Source organism: Balaenoptera acutorostrata, chromosome 15 (assembly GCF_949987535.1).
Source record: "Balaenoptera acutorostrata chromosome 15, mBalAcu1.1, whole genome shotgun sequence".
Lineage (NCBI taxonomy): Eukaryota > Metazoa > Chordata > Mammalia > Artiodactyla > Balaenopteridae > Balaenoptera > Balaenoptera acutorostrata.
The window spans coordinates 25,910,055-25,924,189 of NC_080078.1; the positions used below are offsets into that span (position 1 = coordinate 25,910,055).

At 51.5% G+C, this 14,135-nt stretch overlaps 1 protein-coding gene across 2 annotated transcripts in view; it reads left to right on the plus strand.

The window, feature by feature from the left end:
* Positions 1 to 14,135, plus strand: part of ABCC6 (ATP binding cassette subfamily C member 6) — a 61,953-nt gene that overhangs the window by 18,914 nt on the left and 28,904 nt on the right. For both annotated transcript variants that reach the window (XM_057528352.1, XM_057528353.1), the window contains 9 exons: positions 1,959 to 2,120; positions 4,734 to 4,826; positions 5,023 to 5,226; positions 5,791 to 5,937; positions 6,591 to 6,678; positions 8,785 to 8,860; positions 10,600 to 10,726; positions 10,883 to 11,059; positions 13,319 to 13,486. In XM_057528352.1, the coding sequence (XP_057384335.1) occupies positions 1,959 to 2,120; positions 4,734 to 4,826; positions 5,023 to 5,226; positions 5,791 to 5,937; positions 6,591 to 6,678; positions 8,785 to 8,860; positions 10,600 to 10,726; positions 10,883 to 11,059; positions 13,319 to 13,486 (1,242 nt within the window). The remainder of the gene's footprint in view (positions 1 to 1,958; positions 2,121 to 4,733; positions 4,827 to 5,022; positions 5,227 to 5,790; positions 5,938 to 6,590; positions 6,679 to 8,784; positions 8,861 to 10,599; positions 10,727 to 10,882; positions 11,060 to 13,318; positions 13,487 to 14,135) is intronic.

Consider the following 14,135-nt stretch of genomic DNA (forward strand, 5'->3'; position numbering starts at 1 on the left):
AAGAAGGGGGCAAAGGGCCGTGTGAGTGGCTCCTGAGTTTCAGGCCACATCCCCCTGAGCACACTGGAGCTGGTGTGGCCTGTCCAGTCTTGGGAGTCCACACGTGGAGCTGAGGCTGCAGGAAGATGACCCGAAGGCTTTGCTCTTCCCATCCCCACCCTTGGGGCAGCCGCCTTCATCACCTGATGAGGTCATACCCCTCCACTCTGCCCTCTGGGCTGCTTCTGTTTTAACTGTGTCTTCTTATTTTCTGTATCTGGTGCTTTGACATCTGGGGTCTTGCTGACCCTGGAGGGACTGCCCCTCTGTCCCTCCCAGGGTCAGCCAGTTCCCAGAGATGCTAAGTGACTCATCTGAAAGCATCTCTTTCACATGCAAGCCAACCAATCCAGAGCTCACACCCCAACTGCCTCCTTTTTGGGCCCTAACACTCTAGGCCACTCTCCCCTGCCCTAATCGCCCCAGGGCAGGGTACCAGACAATGAGGCCCAGCTCCTATGCCCAGAGCCTGGTGGAATTATTCAGACTAACCAATCCTAAGCCTGCTTACCCTGCCTGACCTTCCCATGAAAACCACAACAAGCTGTTGCCTGTGGTCCCCCCAACCCTGCAGCATCCTGGTGCTTCCCCAAGTGTCCCCCTCATAGCGTGGGGTGCCCCCTCCTCTTGAGATCTGTGAGTATAATAAACCCTCTTGTCAAGGGCAGTCTTCTCTGAACTGTGGGCTTGCCATGCCTGAATAATGATAAAACCTATATTTTAAAACACTCCTTCATGGCACTCATCATAATTACTATTAAAGGATGAACTATGTAAATCTTTATTTAATTTTGTTCCCCAGCTCAAACTCCACTCTGAAGAGAGCAAGTGCCCTGCCTCTGTTGATCACAGTACTCACCTCAGAGTGAGGCCCAGAGCAGGTGCTCAGTAAAGAGTTGAAGATTTTTTTTCAGAATTTCTACACTCAATCATTTCCAGCTCACCACTTCACCCCCTCACTTCTTCCCTGACACACTCAGCAGAGAGAGGATTGCAAGTAGAACGTAGCATTCAACAGGCTGGAAGGGGTCCACTGTGACCCCAGAGTTAGGGCAAATTTGGGGCTGCCAGAAAACCAGCTTGGTGTCTGAGAGGCACACTGAATGCCTGCAGGGGTCAGTCTAACACCCTGTCTAGCCCATGTCCTGCCTCTGTCACCCTGGATTCCAATCCTGGCCCCAGCCACTTACGAGCCCTCTGGCTTTGGGCAAATTGGTCAATTGCTCTGTGCCTCAGTTTCCTTAGCTGTGAAATGGGGTTAATAATTCCGCATCTCATTGATTCTAGGCTCACTTTTTTTTCTCTTTTTAACTTCTGAAATCAAGATGTTTTAATTTAGTTGGCATTGATTTTTTTCCCATAGTGATACAAAAATAGAGAGTACTTTATCCACAGTGTTTTAGACTGAATGAAATATGGCAGTACCTGCTCCATACAGTTGTCTGATGTGCCCCATCACGGAAAATGGTGAAACTGTTCATTTATTTAGCACAGTGCCTAGGATATAGCGCTCAGCAGATGACCACCATTATCAGCATAAATCCAAGGTTTTTATGTAGTATGTTATTAATTGTTATTAGTCCAGTGCTTTGGGGGTTTCAGGGTATTTTCATTTTTGTCTTCTCCCTGGAGTCTCACAGTGGGAGGTTAGCTGAGGAGATTTTATTAGCCCATTTTACAGATGAGTGAACTGAGGCTCAGATGGTAAAGAAATCTGCCTCAGGCAGCAGGGGCAGCACAGCTTAGACCCTGGCCTGCTGGGTGGCTGTTCTCTTGCTCAGTCCAAGCCGTGGGCCTCCCTCCCTCCTGGGCCGTTCCTCCCTCCGTGGGTCTCCCTGCCTCCATGGTCCTCCCTAACTGCCCCTCACCCCCTCCTTCCCTCCTTCCTGACTCAGGTCTCCATCTTCTGCCCCTCCCAGGTCCTGGCTCTGTCCAGCAGCTCCAGAAAGGCCAGCGCAGTGGGGGACGTGGTCAACCTGGTGTCTGTGGACGTGCAGCGGCTGACCGAGAGCATCACCTACCTCAACGGGCTGTGGCTGCCGCTCATCTGGATCGTCATCTGCTTTCTCTACCTCTGGCAGGTGTGCTGGGGCAGGGGGAGCTGGGATTTGAGTTGAATCCTCCTCCTTCCTCTCCTCCTTAATCCTATCTCCATCTGCACACTGCGGGCTGATGTAATGAGCAAAGTCTTAGACGAGGATGACCTTCACTTCACCTTGGGCAGGATGCTCACCTCTCGGGGCCTCAGTTTCCTCGTCTATATGATGATGATGGTGATGACACTGGCACTTTTTGGGTGTGATATCAGGGTACCAAGTGGGCAGATTAGGCACGTTTTGAAGTTACCAGTAATGGTAGGGCACCATCACCACCACCACTACCAACAACAAAAAACATGGAAAGAAAATTTAGGAGAAAGAATTTACTACTTGGTTTTCAAAAAGCATAAAGTAGCCAACCAGGAAAAAAAAAAAAAATCAGAACTTTTTCTAACTTTCTTACATCTATTTCGTGGTGCAGGATTTTCTTTTTTATTTTTAATTAAAATCACAGACTTTGTAGTGGGACTGCCTGGGTTCGAATCCTGCTTTCACCACTTGCTAGTTGTGAAACCTCCCGGTAAGTAACTTAGCCTCTCCGTGCCTCATTTTCTCATTGGCAAAGTGAGGATTGTAATTAACCAAAGTGCCCCAGCCCTTGAATTGTTGAGGAATTAAATGAGCTAATACCTATGAAGCACTTTTATAGCATCTGGGACACAGCTATACCCTATAGGTGTTTAATTGTCTTGTTGGTTATGCATGGGGGTGGGGCAGTTCATTTGAAGATCTTCTTCAGCTCTGCTCCATGTGGGCTGGTGCCAGGCTCACAGACTTTTCTGTAAAGGAGCAGATTGTAGATATTTTAGACGTTAGGGGCCATAGGGTCTCTCTCAAAACTATTTAACTCTGCCCTTCTAGTGCGCAAGCAGCCACAGACAATACTAATCAAACAGGCTTGGTGGTGTTCCAATAAAATTACTTACGGACACTGAAGTTTGAATTTCATGTAATTTACACATATCATGAAATCATCTTCGTTTGATTTTCTTCAGTCATTTTAAAATGTAAGAACGATTAACAATCTTTGTACGGCTTGAGGTCGGCATATAAACAGGTGGAGAGATCTGGCCCATGTGCTGTGTTTCACAGGCCCCTGGGTGGGTGTATCAACGGCATATTGATTGTTAGTGAGTGTGGAATGCTCCAGAATACCAGCTGTGTGTTATCATCATTACTGTACCTCTGCCACTGCCTCCAGTGCCCCCACCATAAGGGCTTGGGGCCTGGATACTTTTTGACTTGCTACCTTGCAGTCTAGGACCTAGCATACAGAGGGTGCTCAGCAAGTGCATAAACGTTAGCTGTTATTATTAGAGAGAAAGGGAGGAAGGACGCTGGGGAAAATGCAGGGCAGTTAAGCAGGCCGACCCATGACTCAAGTGAAACTGCAGACAACACACCCGTCACTTTCCCTGACTCTTGGCAGGTGGTCCTAATGTCAGAAAATCACCAAGAGACCCTGGTAAAGGGGGAGGGGTAGGAATCGGGGTTGCTACTGTTAGCATTTGTAGCATTTTTGCCAGAGAGAGTTTATTTAACCTTCTGTTCACATTCCTTTGAATATTCTCCCAGCCCTGGCTGTAGGCAGGTGTTTGCCTTCTGGGCATCTCTCCATTTGGCCATTGGGAGGCGCAATTGCTGCATAAATGAAACACTGGCTTGCTAGAACGTCAAGATTGGAAAGTAAACATTCTTAGGTGCTGAGAGGGGAAAATGAGACCCACAGACTGAAGAGGGGGGTGGGGCTTGTCTAGAGAATGGACCCAAATGACCTCAGGAGGAATCTCACATCACAGCCACTTAAAAATCATTTACCCTTCTCACCACCTCCACATTTTCCAGATAGAGAAACGAAAGAGGAAGGGAAGATAACTGTCCCAAGTCACAAAGCTGGGGGGTAGGGCTGCCAGACAAAATACGGGACGTCCAGTTAAAGATGAATTTCAGATAAACAGAAGAATTTCTTATTATAAGGATATCCCAAACATGACATGGGATATACTTATACTAAAAACTTATTTGCTGTTTATCTGAAATTCAGATTTCAGTGGGCAGGCAGTTAAATATATTAATTTGCTAAATCTGGCAACCCTTGTCAGGGGATAATCATTGATTGTATGACACCAGCACTCACTACAGGCAGTGGGAACAGCTCCATTTCCATTTAATGTGAGAAACTGCAGCTTAGGGAGGGTCAGTAACTTGCCCAAGGCCACACCAGTATGTGTAAAGTCAGGATTTGAACCCAGATCCCGATTTCAGAGTCTTGTCTTCACCGTTCTAGCCAGGCGCCGCCCTTGCCCTGCCCATCTAGGTGCATGACCCATCTTGACTATGACCCTGCCCCCACTCCATCCTGTGAGGTGCGTCATTTCCCCCTCTCTCCCCTCCCTAACGAAGATGGACTCCATCTTCCACAGGTATTTCCTTCTAAGGAGCCCATGAGTCCTGGTCTCTATGACCCTGTGGCTGCCCTCATTGGACTGTCTGACACCTCCCTGCCTTAGAGCCCAAGTCTGAGCCTCCCCCCACCCCTGTACTGACAGCTGGGCTTCTGGAATTGTCTCGTGACATCCTGCCCTTTGTCTCCAGCTTCTAGGACCCTCTGCCCTCACCGCCATCGCTGTCTTCCTGAGCCTCCTGCCTCTGAATTTCTTCATCACCAAGAAGAGGAACCACCATCAGGTTTGGCATTTGGAAGAAGGGACACTCCAGGCAGGAAGGGGGCGGGAAGCCTGCAGGTCCTGGGTCCTGCACTGGTGCAGGGCAGTGGGGAGGAGACAGGTGTCGGGTGGGCGTGGTGGCGGCTTGCGGCGGTTGCAGAGAAGGAAAATCCCAGACTTGTCCCTGTCCCCTCCTCTCTTCTTGCCTCTGGTCCCAGGAAGAGCAAATGAGGCAGAAGGACTCTCGGGCGCGGCTCACCAGCTGCATCCTCAGGAACGTGAGGACGGTCAAGTACCACGGCTGGGAGGGAGCCTTTCTGGACAGAGTCCTGCGCATCCGGGCCCAGGAGCTGGGCGCCTTGAGGACCTCCAGCCTCCTCTTCTCTGTGTCTCTGGTGTCCTTCCAAGTGTCCACGTTTCTGGTGATGTCACTGTGGTCTCCCTGCAGAGCATGGACTGGAGGAGGGAGTGCTGGGGGTGGGGATAAGGGCTCCCCATATAGGATCACAGGGTCACCATCACACCAACTGACCAGCACCTAGTGTGATCATCATATCAACAACACCTGGAACCAAAACACCACCAACCCCTGGAACAGAACCACACCCTAGTGACATCCGGAACTACAAATGCCACCAGGACCTAGAGCCCTCCATGGTTGTTGGTACCTGCAACTTCAGAGTCATCTTCCCAGAGAGTCTAGAGTCACAAGTTCCACCCATGTCTAGAACCACGAAACTGCCACCAAGATGGAAAACTGTGGTGTCCCCCAAAGCCTGGAACCAAGAGTTTCTGATTCTTAGAACAGGGGTCACACGCACGCAACTCCTTTCATCAGTAGAAGATTTGGGGGGAGATCTGGGTGGAGGGGAACCCATTCCCACATGGCAGGTGTGGCCACAAGGACCCCTGGAGATACCACAGCTGGCCTGCCTTTCCTGGCCACGTGTAGCAGCTCAATGTCACCTCCTGTGTCTCCCACCCAGGTGGCACTGGTTGTGTTTGCTATCCATACTCTGGTGGCCGAGGAGAATGCCATGGACGCTGAGAAGGCCTTCGTGACACTCACGGTTCTCAACATTCTCAACAAGGCCCAGGCTTTCCTGCCCTTCTCCATCCACTCCGTCGTCCAGGTGAGGTGGCAGGGAGGGGAGGCCGTCTTGGAGGAGCCTTGTAGGGGTGTGGCAGGCTGTGCCGGGGCAAGGAAACGAAGCAGGGAAAGAGACGGGAGGGCACAGGGAACAGCGGGAAGATGCCAGCAAACATCCTCAAAATAGGCAGCCTCACCTTTCCAGCAACTCCACATGCAAGAATTCAGTCTGGTTCCCTTTTTATACAAAGCAATTTCACTTCATTTCTCTTCCTCTACTGTCTGCACTCACACTGTGTGATGAAAATGAGAAAATTGGTCCAGCTGAGCCATCCCTATTTAACTATCCTTTCATCACGGGAAGATGGGGTTGGGGCTGGGAGTGGAGAGGGTGCCTCCAGGTGGACAAAGTTTGCAATCATTCCTGATGGCGGCCAACTGGAAAAGCCACCATCCTCTTCCCGGGTCTGGTCTGCAGAATGGAAGCAAGGAGGTGGGAGGTCACCACTACCTCATTGTGTCAACCTCATGTGCATCGTTTTCCGTGACCTAGAAAGCTTTGTGTTGATGCCTTGCAAATGTGTAGGACTCGGTAGTCCGGAAGCTTTCCCACCATCTTGAGGCACCCGACACCCGACATCTGAGTTCTTTTTTTGCCCTTATGGCACAGTTGACCTAGGGCTTTGGTTTTTCCAGGCCCGGGTGTCCTTTGACCGTCTGGCTGCCTTCCTCTGCCTGGAAGAAATTGACCCTGAGGCCGTGGACTCAAGGTCCTGCAGATGTGGTGAGAGCTGAGTTCAGCAGGAAGGGGGTGGGAGGGATGAGGGAACCAGCAGGGCTCTCCCTTCCCACAGATGGAATGCCAGGATCCCAGCTGAGGGGCTGCCGGCATGTGCTGGCATGTGCAGACCAGGCCATCGGCCGTGTGACTAGGAAACAGATGCCATGTAAGGACTCTCCCCTTGTACCTAAGAAAGCATCAAGCTGCTTACCTAGAAATCACCCACATGGTGATTAGAAGTATATCCTGTGACATTGGTGCCTGAATCCAAATTCAGGCTCCAGCACTGACCCCAACATGGGTGACCTTGGCCAGTGATTAATCTCTCTGAGCCTCAGTGTTCCCATCTGCAAAATGGACATGATGATCATCACAGCACCTCTGCATAGGATTGTTGTGAGGGTTAAATGAGTCCTTTGAAGCATCGCAGTTAGAGCAGGGCCCTGCACAAAGTCAGCATTCAGTGCATTTTAGTTAGAATTATTATTAGGAAAAACCCCCACAGAAGTCAGCAAAGAGGCCTCTAAATAACCCAAAATTGCTGTTTCTGAGGCTCCTCACAGCTCTGGGCACGTTTTCAGCTGGGCAAAGCTTTGTTCAGCCAAATCAGTGTGATGCGGGCATTCAGAGGTGGGCTCTGCACTCAAATCCCAGGTCTGCCTCGCCCAGCTGTGTGGCCCTGGGCAGTAACTCCCCCACTGCCAGCTCTGTTCCCCACTGTGTCACCCCACCTCCATCAGGATCATCCTGAGGGCCACCAAAAGATAGGAGGTCCCCGGTCTCAGGAGCTGTTCAATAAATAGCTTAGGGTCCGTGATATCGTGCCTTTATCCCCACAGGAGGGCCCCACAGACCCTGGACCAGAGACCCCTGAGGGTTATCTGAGTCATGACTTTGACACACCTGGTCACCTGCCTGCGGCCAGAGCTTCATACCGCCCCCCGCAGTCTCAGTCCCTGCTGTTCCCCCAAAGGTGTGTGACAGTGAGATTAACACAGACACCGACAGCTAATGTTGGCCAAGTGTTTACCACGAGCCAGCACATTCAAAGTGCTTTACTTAGTGGTGACCCCCTCTCTCCTCACCACAGCACTATGGGGTGGATACCTCTACGACCCACCCATTTTACAGATGGGAAAATGGAGAAGCATCCCCACACCCCAGACCATTAAGAAAGGACAAGACCCCAGAGTTGGGTGGCCAGATTCACAAAGAAAAACATAGGACTCCCAGTTAAATTTGAATTTCACATACTCAGAAAATAGGTTTTTTTAGTCTCAGTAGCTCCCATGCAATATGTGGCAGCATAATTATCCTAAAAAAGTACTCATTGTTTATCCAAAATTCAGATGTAACTGGGCGTCCTGCATTTTGTCTGCAACCCTCCCCTAGAGACCATCCAGTCCAGGGGGTGTCAACGGGTGTCAACCGCTCATTAGATGTAAGATTCTCAGGCCCCACCCCCATGGAGATTCTCATTTATTGGTTTGGGCTGAGCCATGGAGAGCTTTGTGTTTTAAAAAATCTTTCCAGGTGATTCTAAATGTGTATTCAGTGTCCAAAACCACTAATCTGGCTCCTCCCTCATTATATAGATAAAATATCTGAGACCCAGGGACATAGGGAGACCGTATGTCCCTGGTTACATCTGTGGTCCCAGTGAAATTAATAACACTCCCTTCACTCTCCAGAGTCCCGGATCAGGTGATAAATTGTATCAGAAGCCCACTAACCTTTTCTGTGAAGGACCCAATTGTACATAGTTTAGGCTTTCCAAGGCCCTTTGTTCTCTATTGTAACTGCTCACCTTTGCCTTTGTAGTGTGAAAGCAGCCATAGCACTACGTAAATGAATGGGCATGGTTGTGTTCCAATAAAACTTTATAAAAATAGGCAGCAGACAGGATCTGGCCCCTGGGCCATGGTTTGCCGACCCCTGAGTTGTATAACCATCCGGCAGGGAGAGAATATGACCACCACAGGGTCACACACAAGCCAGTGAGTGGAGGGACAGTTTGTTTAGTGGAAGAGATTTCCTGTTGCCTGGGGGTCTCTTAGAGGAGGGGCCAGCTGGGAGCATCTCTTATAACTGGTCTTTTATGCCCTGCAGCCACTGGAGAGGATTACATCAGAATACAGGAAGGCACCTTCGCTTGGTCCCTGGAAAGCCCTCCCTGCCTGCACAGGTACAGGTGGTTTCCCTGGTACAGGTGGTTTTCCTGTTGCCGTTGACGAAGTGGGAGAGGATGGGAAAGCTGGGAAAGGGAGAGCTCCTGCCCACGGAGGGGGAACAGGGCATCTGAGCCTCGCCCAACAGGGAGGAGATGGCTCTCTGGTCCCCAGGCTGGTCACGATGATGCCAAGGGAGGCCTGGCCAAGAACAGCCCCAAGGCCCGGCCCAGTCAGCTGTGGGCGCGTCTGTGCCTCCTGTGTCAGACTGGTCATTGTCACCTCCAGCCCCCAACTATTTGACTGGGTCTCTGTGGCAGAAAACCCCAGCCAACCCCAAAACTCCCTGTGAAGGGAAAGAAAACACCTGGGGCCGTATTTGTGTTTCTTGTCATTTGCTCATTTCATTGTATTTATTGAGCACTTGCTATGTGCCAGGCCTTGTTCTAGGAACTGGGAATAGAGTGAAGAAAACAGACAAGAACCCTGTGCTCTTGGGGCTGATGTTCTGATCGGGGGTGGGGTGGAGCACAAATGAGAAACCAGGGTCGGGAGGCAGAGCACGATGTCAAGGGTGCGGTGAGGGAAGGCTTGGCATTTAAACAGAGGTCAAATGAGGGGAAGGAATGAGCCTTGCACTTGTCTGGGAGAGGAGCTTTCTAAGCAGTGGGAACAGCAAGTGCAAAGGTCCTGAGGCAGGAGTATGCCTGGACCCAGGATTCTCCACCTCAGCACTACTGATGTTCAGGGCTGGATACTTCTGTCATGGGGGCTGTCCTGTGCACTGTAGCATGATTAGCAGAACCCCCAGTATCTACCCACTAGATTCCAGCAGCAGCCACGCCAGGTATAACAACTGAAAGTGTGTCTAGACATTGTCACGTGTCACCTGCAGGGCACAATCCCCCCAGGTGTGTTTGGGAAGCAGGAAGTCAGCATGGCCGCAGCAATGGGATGCTGGGTGTCCTTCATGATTGTTAGGACCTCAGCTTTCACCCTAAGTAAAACAGGAACCGCCGGGGGCTTCAGCGGGAGAGTGTCATGAGCCGGCTTGGGTTTGAACAGGTCCCTTGGGCCCCTGCATGGAGGACAGACTGCAAGACACAGAAAGGGGCGGGGAGCGAGGGCAGAAACAGGAAGAGCAGTGAGGAGCTTGTAGCAATGACCTGGGCAAGAGGAGATGCTGGTTAAACCTCCTGCCCAATAAACCCTGTGTGAGTGCGGGTACATGTGTACACACGGGTATACATGCGTGCGTGCAGATGTGTGTGTGCATGGGCGTGTTTGAGAGCATGTTTGTGTGTGTGCATGCACTTGTGTGTGCATGGATTGTGTATATGTTGTGTGCATATGTCTGTACACACGTATGGTGTGCGTATGTGCACTTGTGTGAGGGTGTGTATCTGTGTGTGTGCACTCTGTGTATGTAGTATATGTGTGCACAGACACATGTGCCCTATGTGTGCTTGCATGTGTGCATCTGTGTACATGCATGCATGTGTGGTGCAGTGAGTGTGCACATACACGTGTGCGTGCATGTATGTGGGCACATGTACGATCACATGCAGGATGGCTGCTCGCATGGCCAGACAGGGATCAGGAGAGGGAAGGATGGCCCCCAGACATCCTCTTAGTGACCCCCCCACCCCAGGTGTGTCATCAGCAGCCAAGGCTGGCTCTGTCTGGGGTTCACCAATTCTGCGCAGACTCGGGCTGAACCCTACCCAGGGACATGTCACCCCTTCTGTGTTGCCAGGATCAACCTCACGGTGCCCCAGGGCTGCCTGCTGGCTGTCGTTGGTCCAGTGGGGGCAGGAAAGTCCTCCCTGCTCTCCGCCCTCCTTGGGGAGCTGTCAAAGGTGGAGGGGTCCGTGAGCATCAAGGTGAGGCCGCACCCCTGCCTGTCTGCTGGAATGTCCCCGTCTCTGCTCCTCCCTGTTCCCTGTCTCACAGCTAAGCTCCCTGCCGCCTTCCACCACCACCAAGAGCCCAGCTCCCACTGTTCCTCCTCCGTCCCCATCAGCCTCCTTGTGTTTTAGGGTCCGGTGGCTTACGTGCCGCAGGAGGCCTGGGTCCAGAACATGTCCGTGGTAGACAACGTGTGCTTCGGGCAGGAGCTGGACTTGCCGTGGCTGGAGAGGGTCCTGGAGGCCTGTGCCCTGTGGCCAGACGTGGGCAGCTTCCCTGCAGGAGTCCACACCCAAACTGGGGAGCAGGTGAGGGTCTCAGGGCCTTCTTGGGCCAGGGGAGGCATGGTGGCTGAGGGCCATTTGCCACCCTGACCTGTGGGCGGTGTGGTGGGAGGGTCACTGGGGGGGTGGGGGAAGGGAGGTAGGGGAGAAAAGGGGCCCAGCTCAGAGCCAAGCACATAGCAGGTGCTCAATAAATAGTTATTAATGAGTGAATGGTTGAAAATAGAGACCGAGGAGAGGCTGGGAGACGTGGCAGGGCTTGGTGGTGAGGGGCTCTCCAACAACTGGGAATGAGGTGACCCAGGCTTCTGCCTTGCCTCTCTGGGTGACACTGGTCAAATTGCTTCCCCTCTCTGGACCTCACCAAAGGGTCTGGGCAGAGATGTCCAATAAACAGGATGTATGCATCCAGAGCTATGGGTTGGGCGGGGATTGGCAACTTATGACCCACAGGTCGAATCTGGCCCACCGTCTGGGTTTGTAAATAAAGTTTTATTGGGACCCAGCCATGCACATTCATTTACCTGTGGTCCATGGCTGCTCTTTCACGATAAGGGCAGAGATGAGCAGTTGTGACAGAGACCAGGGCAGTGGGGGTGGCGCGGTGTGCCCACAAAGCTTTAAATAGTTACTTTCTGGTCCTTTACAGAAAACACTTGCTGACCCCCAGATTAGGGAATTGAGAGTGGAAAAGTGAAAGTTTAAGTTAAGTAAACGGGTGAGGTTTCCTCTAGGGAAGAGGAGAGGGCCCTGGAAAGGGTCTGGAGGAGCCAGAGAGATCAGCTGAGAAGGAACATCTAGGGAGGAGGATGAGGCATCGTGCAGCCAAGGGAAGGGGGATTCAGAAGGAGGGGTGTGCCTGCTGCCAGCTACGTCTGTCCAGCTGTGTCACATCCTAAACCAAACATGATTTCCCGTTACCTCCTCCCCCGAAGCTCACCCCATCCTGGGTGATGGAAGCTCCGTCCTTCCAGAGCTCAGATCCAAAACCTTGGTGTCCTCCTCGATTCCTCTCTTTTTCTTACACCCATATCTAATTCATCAGCAAATCCTGTTGGATCCACCTTTGAGGCAGATCCAGAATGTTCCGGTCCCCACATCAGCTCTCCCCACATTGCTGCAGGAGCCCCTGGCTGCCCTCCTTGCTTCTGTCCTCACCCCTAATAGGCTAATCCCAGTGCAGCAGCCAAAGGGATTCTTTTCAGACCTGTCAGTTCATGTCCTTTGTCTGCTCAGAACCCTCCAGGTCTCCCCATCCCCTCAGAGTCATAGCCACAGTGCTGACCATCACTGACAAGGCGCGCCCCCACGATCTGACCCCAGTTATCTCCAACTTCATCTCCCATCATGCTCTCTTTTTCCTGCTTCTCTCCAGCCACATGGATCTCCACGATGTTCCTCAAACACCCAAAGTATGCTCCTACCTCAGGGCCTTTGCACCTGCTGTTCTGTCTGCTTGTAAAGCTGTTTCTCAGGAGTTCACATGGTTCATCCCGTCAAGTCTCTTAGTGGAGAGTGGCTTTCCCTGACCACCTTACCCAGCACAGCAACCCTGCTCACACCAGTACACCCTACACCCTTCCCCTGATCTATTATTCTTCATGGTGTATAACACCATCTGATAGGTGATAATATTTTATGTGTTTATTGATTATCTCTCTCCCACCCCACCCTCATTAGAGTGAAGGATCCATGAAAGCAGGGATGAGGTTTTGTTCATTGCTGTTTCCCCAGAGCCTAGAACACTGCTGGGTACATAATAGCCATGCAGTAAATATGAGTGGAATGAATGAATAAGTGAAAGAACAAAAGGAAAGAAGAGAGGAAGGGAGGAAGGAAATGAAAGAAAGAAAGAGAGAGGGAGGGAGAGAGAGAGAGAGAAAGAAAGAAAGAGAGAAAGGAAGGAAGGAAGAAAGAAAGAAAGAAAGAAAAGAAAGAAAGAAAATAAGAACATAAGGACTGAAAAGTTACCGCAGGATCAGGCAACAGGGGAGTGACCAGTGTCCTTGAGGAAGGCTGTATCAGTGGAGAAATGGGAACAGAAGCCAGACTCAAGTGGAGGGAGCAGTGAGTGCAGGAAGCTTGTCTGGAAAGGGGAGAAGCCAGGCAGGGTGAAAGCTGGGGGGATGTTGGCTTGAGAGCAAGTGTTTCAAGCTGGAGGTGGCCCTAGAGGACAGGCACCATGAGCCATAGCTCACTCTGATGAGCAGACCTGGCCCCCGTCACACTGGCTTCACCCAGCAGGCATAGATGCAGGTCCCTGTCTCTCTCTTGTGGCCACAGGGCATGAATCTCTCTGGGGGCCAGAAGCAGCGGCTGAGCCTGGCCCGGGCTGTGTACAGGAAGGCTGCTGTGTACCTGCTGGATGACCCCCTGGCAGCCCTGGACGCCCATGTCGGCCAGCATGTCTTCAACCAGGTCATCGGGCCTGATGGGCTGCTCCAGGGAACGGTAAGTTTGAGAAAATGTCTCAGAGGGCATAAAGCAAAGGCAGAGAAAGTCCTAACCCAAGTCTGCTCACCACCATCCTCCATGAATCCAATGTTCCTCTTTGTAATGGTCAGCTTTTGCTGTGACAATGCTGCATAACAAACAACCCCCCAAATGTCAGTGGCTCACAGCAGCAGTCATTTCTTTTTTTTTTTTTGGCTGCGCTGGGTCTTCATTGCTGCGCGGGCTTTCTCTAGTTGCAGTGAGTGGGGCTACTCTTCGTTGCAGTGCATGGGCTTCTCATTGTGGTGGCTTCTCTTGTTGCGGAGCACAGGCTCTAGGTGCACAGGCTTCAGTAGTTATGGCACATGGGTCCTAGAGCGCAGGCTCAGTAGTTGTGGCACATGGGCTTTGTTGCTCCGTGGCATGTGGGATCTTCCCAGACCAGGGATCAAACCCGTGTCCCCTGCATTGGCAGGCGGATTCTTAACCACTGCGCCACCAGGGAAGTCCGAGCAGTCATTTCTTGCTTCTGGGTCTGTGGTTAAACTACAACAGCTCTGCCTCAGGTCAATGGCCAGGTTCAGTTGAACTCCGTGTCTTCTGGTTTCGAGATAGGTTGAAGGAGTCCCTTTATTTCACTGTTGGGATGTGCTATTTTTGAGAAAAA